Here is a 9,166-nt window from a genome sequence, read left to right on the forward strand (position 1 = left end):
TGCACACGTCCTATAGAGGGACTATTTTCACTTAGTTTACGGTGTCATTTTAGTGCAATCATCCCATGAACAGAGCGAGTATCGCTCATCTGCCTACTTACACCTTCGCTATGAGTGTTGTATGTGGTCACCGTGAAACAGATATTCAGGAATAATTTGCTGTGCATATTCACCAGTGATGCAGTTTCTACAGCTGAGCAGATTAGTGAAGAACCAACACATACTGTACATTTGAACATTACACGAATGTTTGAGCGTCAAATCAAATCAAATTGAAGCGCATGCTCAGACCGCGGCCTCTGGTTGGTGCGTTACTCATGGTGGGCGAGGCCATGGGCGGGTCCTCTGTTGTATGTGATCGGTTGAAGATTTGAAATACAGAACAACAACAGACTGTTTGGTTGTAACAGTTACAGGATTTTAGAGGCAAATATTTAATAAATATTTTTGCAAGTTGACGTTCCACAATGGTCTGCGACTGAAACTGAGAGACACTAACGGCAGGTAAGGACACTGCAGAGCTACAGCTCATTTACAAAAATCAATAATACGGCCATAGTATACGATAGACAAAACATGCAATCAAAAACATTGCTGTTTAGATGAGAGACATATTTTGTTCGATTATTTTCCCCAAACTAGATTTGATTTTATACAGCAGGCTGTCTTTGGTTGTCTCAGTTTGGTTTGGTTGCAGCCGTGCAGGGTATAACATCATATTACTACAAACCACTGAGGACTCAGACCCAAAGACATGAAACAATGTGAAAAAAATAAAATTTGCACTGAATTGAGTGACTGATTCATTCAGAGGAGACTCGATCTCTGTTGCTGCAGCAAATCCTTTCATTCCCCCCTTTAAATCTGTGATCTGTGTACGTCATCGCATTGCAATGAGTAAACACACAACACAATGCAAGATACCTTCGTATCAGTTAACGTGCACTGCAGCTGCTATTGTCAATTATTAATATAGTGCACTGACTCAACATGGAACCATGTCAGGCTCTTTAAGGGGTGTAGACCAGCTTTGCACTGACAAGATGTTTGATAAAAGGAGCCCCTCCCCCATATATCTAGAGACAGATGGACCATAACAATGAAATGCTGGGGGAGTGAGCATCACTATTCAAACCACTGCATTAGCAGAAATGTCATTGGACATCCTAGTCAGCTGACCTAGTTTGCTCAAATTTTGAAAAATAATAATTAAGGATGGGGTATTTTCTTGGCATCACTCCCAAACAGTCAAAGAGGGATTAAAATTACCGGAAGTAGCAATGATGCTGTGTGATGTAAATGACTCCATGAGCCATTTTTTGTTTTTAGCAGATTAAAAGTCACTTGAGCTTTCTGCTGAGCAAAGAAGACACGAACAACAGCAAAGACGAACACCTCAAGTGAAGACAAAGAGAAAATAGCAATGTTCAAAACCATCACACGGCTGTTTTTTGGAGGAGAGGAGGAGACCCCTGAAGATGTCAAGTCTGGAGAAGTGGTGGAAGAAGGGTGGCTTGTTGTGAGTCATCAAGGTCAGTCATGGACCATGTTATTCTTAGATATAGAATATTGATGTTTTGATATTCTGAATTTATAATCTTTTTATGCAGAATCGTTCCATGTTATCGTATTGATGTGCACTGAACTGCATAGTGATGTCAAATGTGGAATTAGTCAATGAAGCCAAAAACAAATACATAGAATGGCATCTTTTTTTTAAGATTCTTATGCCATTTTGTTGTTAGTAATTATCCTGTTCTTTGTTTAGGCAGACAACTGTGGACCTAATGTCATAAGAGTGTTTTTTTCTACCACAGAAGGTCAATGTGCTTACTATATATTGAATCATTGCCAAATTATATGACACACTTCATTCTGTCTCCACAGAGGCAGGTTCAGCAGAGAACCAGGGTGCAGAGCTGAATGACACCCAGCCATCACACTCTGCTCCTCATGGAGACACAGCTACAAACATGAAGACTGACAACAGGTGAGAGATCAGGAGGGTTCCTTCCAAGCATTCATTTCCATTTTTAATTTGAGGGGAAAACAACTTAAGTGCATAGTCTGTTGTTTTGAAATGGGGTTGTATGAGCTACTTAGTCAGTGTATTACCTGCAGTAGATGGCAGTTGTCTCCAGGTTGGAGAAGCAGGTAGGAGGACAGGCATGGATGCAAAACAATGTACTACTGTTGAATGGGGCAGCAGCAAAATGTATTTTAGCTACCAAAAAAAACCAGTCAGTTTAAGTGTAAGTTATATTAGGAAAATTTTAATTGCTTTATCTTGCTGTCGCACCGCCCTTTCCGACAGGGAACTGAAGCCGTTATATCTATCTATGCTCTCTTTAAAGTCATCAGACACCTTAGAAAAAAACAGTCATTTTACCTGACATAACACGGGAGTTGTCTGACCACAGCTGCGTTCAGTTGATTGTGTGATTGTGTAACTTTGGTAAATACAGACTAATCCTTTAAGACACCCAAGTCACGCATTAACATAAAGAAACTGATCGAGGCAGCAGTAGATTAGCAACTCTGGTGCTCTGTGAGGTAAAATTACTGTTTTTGTCAAAGGAGTCTGGAATCTTTGAAGAGATCATAGATTACAGCTTCAGTTCCCCACACATAAACTTAAACAGGACTGTGTGACAGCAGGGTAAAGCAGTAAAAATATTGTAAATATAACGTACACTTAAACTGATATAGATTTTTTTGGTAGCTAAGATACCCAAAAGTGCCCTGGCTCAGAGTTGTACATTGCTTAGCTTCAGTGTTGGTACTCCTGGATGCTTCTCTAAACTGGGGGTGTTCCACTGCAGTCTTCTGTAGGTAATACACTGACCAAGTACCTCATATAACCTCACTTCAATAAATCCAAACCCTTCCTTTAACTGTATGCCAACAATAAAAAAAGACCACCTCAAACATTGCAATTACCGCACAACTTTATTCCAGTTCCTTTTAACTTTACAATAACTGATATTGATAAATATATTGACTCAGCTCTTTAGATTCCCTACTAATACCTGCCTGTGTTTCCCTCCAGTGTGTTAGATGTGGAGCCCATAGTTCAAAGCAGCAGCAGCGATAGTCAGGCCATCACAGGCTCTGTTCCTCTGCCGAAAGCTTTGGTAGAAGTGACACAGTTAACCTGCATCCAGAAGGCTAAGGCCCGGGCGGACCCACACCACATGTCTCGTAACGCCATTCAGCGCCAGAACCGCGTTCGCCAAGGAATCCAGCATCACTCCTTCCACCTCCAACAGCCAGGACACCGCAACCTCAGCCACTGAGGCCCTGATTGTACAACTAGGAAAACACACATCATACTTATTAAACACACACATACACACGTTTTACTCTTGTGCATATTTAAGCTATACATCAGACCTTGATGTAACCCGTGATAACAACACTACACCAGGCAGCTACATTATAACTCGTACTGTATTTTATTTGGAATGAAGATGTTCACCTCATGAAATGAGATGTTTTCTTGTTTGTGTGCATGAGTGCAGCCTATGCACAATGTATCCTCAAACATTTTAGACAAAGTACTGTAACTTGTGTATCAACATGCATTTATTTACTTGTATGTAACTGGTTTAAAACCTTTTTATACAGCAATAAAAATGATGACTTTGCAGCTATTTATGAGTCAAATTATTATTATTGAACTGCTCACAGTTGGTCAGATGCAAATGCTGAGATCTCATTGGACAGGAGCTAATTACACCTGCTGTGTTTGATTGGATTGTAATGCTAAGGGTAGCATGCTTTTGTTATGGCCTTTTATAATAAAAAGGCCTCTAAAGAACTGTGATCTTTAAGTCTGTGTGCGAGAACAGTGAGGATGGATGTTTCTCCTGAAACCAAACTTAACAAGCAGTCAACATTCAGTTACAACAGTTTTTCTGGTTCATCTCGATTGACTGATGGCTCGAGTGACTTCACCTGTGACTTGAATGAAAACCATGGTAAGAGGAAATAATTATATCTTTAATAGTTTACATCCTTGCTCTCAGCACAAAAAATGCTGTTGTATTTATCTCCTACTGAGTCACACCTGCTGTGATAATTAAATGTCAAGGGAGAAAACATGCAGGATATCTGGGCTGAAAAACATTAAAAAACCAATCTGAGAAATTTCCACAGTGGTAAAGGTTTAAATTTTGTTTCCATGTTGCTGCTGAAGACCTCAAGCATCTACCAAAAGGCGTCAGTCTGAAACAGCTGGATTCTGGTAGTCCAGATTTGTTAGACCGAAGCCCTACCAGGCTCAGACGAGAGACAGACGAGAACTGCTCCAGTCGGGACACACTCACACGTGTCTATGCTCTGTCTATCACCTTTGCTGTTGGAGTGACTATTGCTTTGAGCCTGCATATTTACCTGGAGGGAAGTCTGGTATGCCATGCAATATATGTAATATATGCAAGTATTATTTGCAAGTGCATTCATTTTCCTCATTACGTTTACTTCTCAGGTGTTTGTAAAAGGTGTGGTAGTGTCAGACCATGAGCGCTGCACTGCACTCGGCCAGAGAGTCCTTCAAGACCGTGGATCCAGCGTGGATGCAGCCATCACAGCTGCACTGTGTTTGGGGGTTGTGCATCCACATGCATCAGGTGTTGGTGGGTATGTGACCAACCTGTTCTTCATGGTGTAAAGCAGGGGTCATCAACTCAACTCAAGTTCAAGTGCCAGACTTTTCTAAAAAAAAAAATTAAAAATGATATTTTCACTTTATTACTAAATTCATGCTATTTTTATTTACCTATATTAATGTAAATATACTCCTAACAAACATGGGAAATCCAGAATAATGAATAGATACTTAACTAGGAAATGCTCTCAGACTTCCACCAAGGAGGCAATTCACTGAGGAGCAGTGATTTAAAAACTGTGAAACGTCATTGTAAATATGCTAAATACCAGAATGCATTTTTTTCCTCCTCACATTTTCTAAATTTTTTAGGCTATTATTCTGCAGGCCAGACTGGAAGCTTTGGTGGGCCAGGTGTAGCTTGCAGGCCGCCTGTTGATGATTGCTGGTGTAAAGTTTACATAGATGTGTTTGATCACTAATTTACTTGTGTAATTCTCTGTGTGTAGAGGTGGGGTGATGCTGGTTCACGATGTCCATAAGAATGAAACCAGGGTGATTAATTTTCAGGGAACTGCACCCAAAACCCTTAAAGAGGAAATGCTGCAAAATGATTCAAAACTGAAGGTAATATAATGGTGGGAAGGGGAAACCAAACTTGATGAATCATTTTATTATTTAGCATGTACAATCTTTATACATTCAGGCTGGTCTGCAAGTGGGAGTGCCAGGTCTGCTCAGAGGGTTACACCATGCTCACAGCTTGTATGGGAGGTAAGAGATAGTTCAGAAAAAGTGACAGTTATCTGGTATTTAGTTGTTGTTTCTCTTCTATCCTTAATCAAACCACAAAATCTCTGCAGTCTGTCGTGGGAGGATGTGGTCACCAGAGCCGCTGCTGTTGCCAAAGAAGGTTTCAATGTTTCTTTCAGTCTTGGTAAGTCAAACCATTTACATATTCTCAGTTAAACACTTAGTCACAATATAACATGATGATGTGAATATACCAGGATGTGACTCATTGCTGTGATTCTACAGCTGAGGCTATATTAAAAGTCAAAGGTGAGCAGCTGTCGCAGCGCTTCAGAGACATGTTCCTCCCAGATGGTCGAGCTCTGCTGCCTGGTTCTATACTGAGGATGTCCAGCCTGGCTGCGGTCCTTGAGGCTGGACTGTCCGACTTCTATGATGGGAACATTTCTCAAGAGATAGAGGAGGAGGTGAAAGCATCCACACATCAAATGGATCAGTTTTAATGGGCAAACTTTCCAGGTGAAAAGGAATGTTTCACCTGCAAAATGACCATTTGTTTACCAATTTCACCTGTGTTACCCTAAACTCTTGAAAAATGTGTTTTTTGCATGCCTCTAAGGTGAACAGAGAAGACAGAAACTGAGGAAATTCTTGAGGTGGGGAAGTAATAAGAGCAACAGCAAAACTAGATTAAACCCAAACTTTTACACAACTTGTGTAGTTTAATCCAAGTCTAATTTATTTTGCTATGCTCAGTTCTTCCCAAACACATGCATTTTTGAAGAAACCAGATTAAATAAAATATTTCATCAGGCATATGCTCATCAAGGTTTCAGGGAAAATCACAATTTGTAAAGTACTGGGCACATGATAAATGGATAAATGAGACTTGGATTATACTGCGCGTGTTGTGAGAGTTTGTAAATGGATGTTCTGATATCTTGTTTCTGTTGTTAAACCCCCATATTCATCAAAAAAAATTCCTAATTTTTTAAAATTCTTTGTTGATCAAGGAGGCATGCAAGAAAAACCGTATTCTTCAATAATACAGAGTGAGTAATTGATATTCAAGTGGTCATTTTCATGTAAAGGTGAGAACTAATGGAGGTGTTCTGAGCAGAAAAGACATCAGCGACTACAGTGTACAAGTGGAGCAGCCAGTGGAATGCCTGTACAATGGTAAAGACTCAACTTTGATCAACAATAGACTTCATATGTGTGTTTGTATTCTTGATACCTTCATTTATATTATGTTATTTTTGTCTTAGAATCTATAATTCAAGTTCCTCCTCCTCAGTCTGCTGGTGAAGCGTTCATATCAGCACTCGACCTTTTGGAGGGTCTATATCTCAACAATCAAACACATCACTGGGATACCGAGGTACCGGATTGGAAAGCTTAAATATCACAATGTTTTGGCTCTATTATATTACAGCTTGTTTGAAATGGTAGGTGTCCTACATAAGAATGATCTATTTCTCTTTATTTAAGGCTCTGAAAGTAGCTTTGGCTTTGGCCAGTGGTTTGGGTGACCGTAAATATAACTCTTCAGTTGCTGAGCTGTTCTCTGACATGCTGAGGTAAACTACACTGTGATTAGGGCTACAGATGAATTCTTTTGTCTATGAAATGTCAGAAAGTAGGAATAATTCCAATCATACCCAGAACTCATGGAAACATTTCCAAATATCTTGTTTTGAGTCTAAAACCTAGCATTTTCATAGACAGAGAAAAGCATCACATCCACACATTGGATGAGAATAGTTGATACATTTCTTCTTTTTAAAATGACTGAAATGTTTGATTATGAGAATGTGTTTCAATGATCATATTCCAAAAAATGTTAGAAGCTAGCACATCTCAGTTTTCTAAGTTAAAGAGGACAAAATGCTCACAATTCTGGTTTATTTGATTCACATCACAATACATTTGCAGACACATTTTGGCACAGAGCCTTCATCAGAGGGTTTGAAGTACAGATTTGATCCGGTAATAAAGAAAAGTGTATACAGGAGATTAGAAGAAACTATAGTTACAGTTAAGTAACATGATATTATGTTTTGTGATCTCTCATCAGTTCTCAAAAGCACTATTAATTTTACATCCAAAAGTCATAGCAAACAGATTAAAAAAGTACTGCTAAAATTTGATTTTAAAGACTACCAATCAATCACTTTGCCTACAGTATGGCAATATAATGATGAATTATATAGCCAGATTCTTGCCAATACACAGCCCCTATAGAAAAGTGATTGGTTCCTGAAGAATTGGGTCCATCTCCCAGCTGTGAACTGAATATATTGTGTAGCCATATTTCTATTATAATGTAAAGTGAAATGTGTGTCCTCCTTGACTTGGAAATAAGAGTTGTGCTACCGTTTCATATTTATATGTAACTTCTTTTGTGTCATAATTCACTGCCAACTCTACTGCAGAACTAACTTGTCATCTTATCATTTCAGTGAACTTTTTCTTTATTATCCTCTGCTCTAAAGTAAGAGTCAACTAGAAGTGCTCCACCACAGCCTCAATTCCTCCAATACCTCTCCACCCGACTCCGCTGTCCACTCCTTACAGACAGGGCCGATGGCTGGACAAGTAGTGGTCATGGGGCCAGACGGCCTCGTGGTGTCATTTGCAAGGTGACGATGTTACTACCGACAGCCTGACACAAGTGATCACGCCATGGGCGGTATGTGCTGCTTTTAGCACACTGATATTATTTTATCTTATCTTGATTATCTTGCAGTTCCTTGAGCACGCCATTTGGGTGCGGAATCATAACACGGTCAGGCGTTATTCTAAACAGCCTCATCCTTGACTTCTCCTGGCCAAATAAAACCAGAGGACACCTCTTTACCAAGCAGGTACATAAGGATCAGACACCTCACCCAATAAAATCAGTCAGTTAAAATGTTTTCTTCTTTAAATATTGCTCACTGTTTTCTATTTGTGAAACAGAGAGTCCATCCAGGAAAGAGGCCCTTGTCATCTCTCATGCCTACCATAGTCGTACCAGCATGGCATAAATGTGGGCTCTATCTGGCACTAAGCAGTTCAGGTGGAACACAAAGTTTGATCACCCAGGTTGGATGTTTACATTGTCAAGGTTTGAGTTCTGATTCAGTGGAGGACTTTTTAATAGAAAAACTTTAACAATTTGTATTTTGTGCTATAGGTGTTGATCAGTGCCCTGTCCATCCATAAAGAGAAAAATGACAGCCTCTCCCTGAGAAGACTCCAACCCCAGCCAAACAGACTTCCTGTTGACTGTATGTTCACCTTTACCATTATAACTAATATTAGTAATATTTTTTTGTATTAGTAATTTCCTTACTCTTCTTCATCAGCTGAGTTTCCAGAAGAGAGTGTGCAGTCTGTTGTCCAGGGGATCCTGAGGAGCAACGATGTCATAACAGCCATCACTTTACCTCGGTTATCTGATAGCTTCTTATAGTTTTATTGTCCTCGTGAACTTTCTTTTCTGTCTTCCAAGAGCACATTATGATATGGAATTATCTGGATAAGCTGCACTGTTTAATGTAAGTTTGTAGTTGTTCTCCAGTGTTTGATATTCTCATGTTGTTGTGATCCCTGGCCAACAGAGGGCAGTCCTCCAACAAGTATTTTGTATTAAAGAGGGCAATACGGTCTCTTCTTAAGGACTGTTTTAAAGCTGAATAAATGAATAACCTCACCCTAATTGAGCTCCAAAACGATATTTCATAATGGATTCTTAAATGGACAACAGATAAGGGTTGGTTGAGGGAACGTGGCCAGTATTATTTTTGCTGTGAAGAAATG

At 39.6% G+C, this 9,166-nt stretch overlaps 2 protein-coding genes across 4 annotated transcripts; both read left to right on the forward strand.

Moving 5' to 3' along the window:
* The first annotated feature begins 356 nt into the window (after nt 1-356).
* tp53inp2 (tumor protein p53 inducible nuclear protein 2) lies at nt 357-3,653 on the forward strand. 2 transcript variants are annotated; one of them, XM_059328374.1, is made up of 4 exons: nt 357-504; nt 1,330-1,532; nt 1,888-1,990; nt 3,050-3,653. In XM_059328374.1, exons 2-4 carry the CDS (start codon nt 1,424-1,426, stop codon nt 3,294-3,296), a joined length of 459 nt encoding a protein of 152 aa, XP_059184357.1. In that variant the 5' UTR covers nt 357-504; nt 1,330-1,423; the 3' UTR covers nt 3,297-3,653. The 2 variants fall into 2 exon arrangements, with proteins under 2 accessions (XP_059184357.1, XP_059184358.1); XM_059328375.1 differs by having other exon boundaries at nt 1,333-1,532.
* Nucleotides 3,654-3,722: 69 nt separating this feature from the next.
* LOC131963620 (glutathione hydrolase 7-like) lies at nt 3,723-9,065 on the forward strand. Of its 2 annotated transcripts, none has more exons than XM_059328372.1 (15): nt 3,723-3,980; nt 4,199-4,410; nt 4,490-4,641; nt 5,119-5,236; nt 5,316-5,383; nt 5,473-5,546; nt 5,648-5,829; nt 6,454-6,541; nt 6,631-6,743; nt 6,854-6,942; nt 7,858-8,004; nt 8,112-8,229; nt 8,324-8,449; nt 8,541-8,634; nt 8,713-9,065. In XM_059328372.1, exons 1-15 carry the CDS (start codon nt 3,857-3,859, stop codon nt 8,817-8,819), a joined length of 1,812 nt encoding a protein of 603 aa, XP_059184355.1. In that variant the 5' UTR covers nt 3,723-3,856; the 3' UTR covers nt 8,820-9,065. The 2 variants fall into 2 exon arrangements, with proteins under 2 accessions (XP_059184355.1, XP_059184356.1); XM_059328373.1 differs by having other exon boundaries at nt 5,672-5,829.
* The last annotated feature ends 101 nt before the right edge of the window (nt 9,066-9,166 follow it).

The sequence above is a fragment of the Centropristis striata genome, chromosome 3 (assembly GCF_030273125.1).
Source record: "Centropristis striata isolate RG_2023a ecotype Rhode Island chromosome 3, C.striata_1.0, whole genome shotgun sequence".
NCBI classification, from domain to species: domain Eukaryota; kingdom Metazoa; phylum Chordata; class Actinopteri; order Perciformes; family Serranidae; genus Centropristis; species Centropristis striata.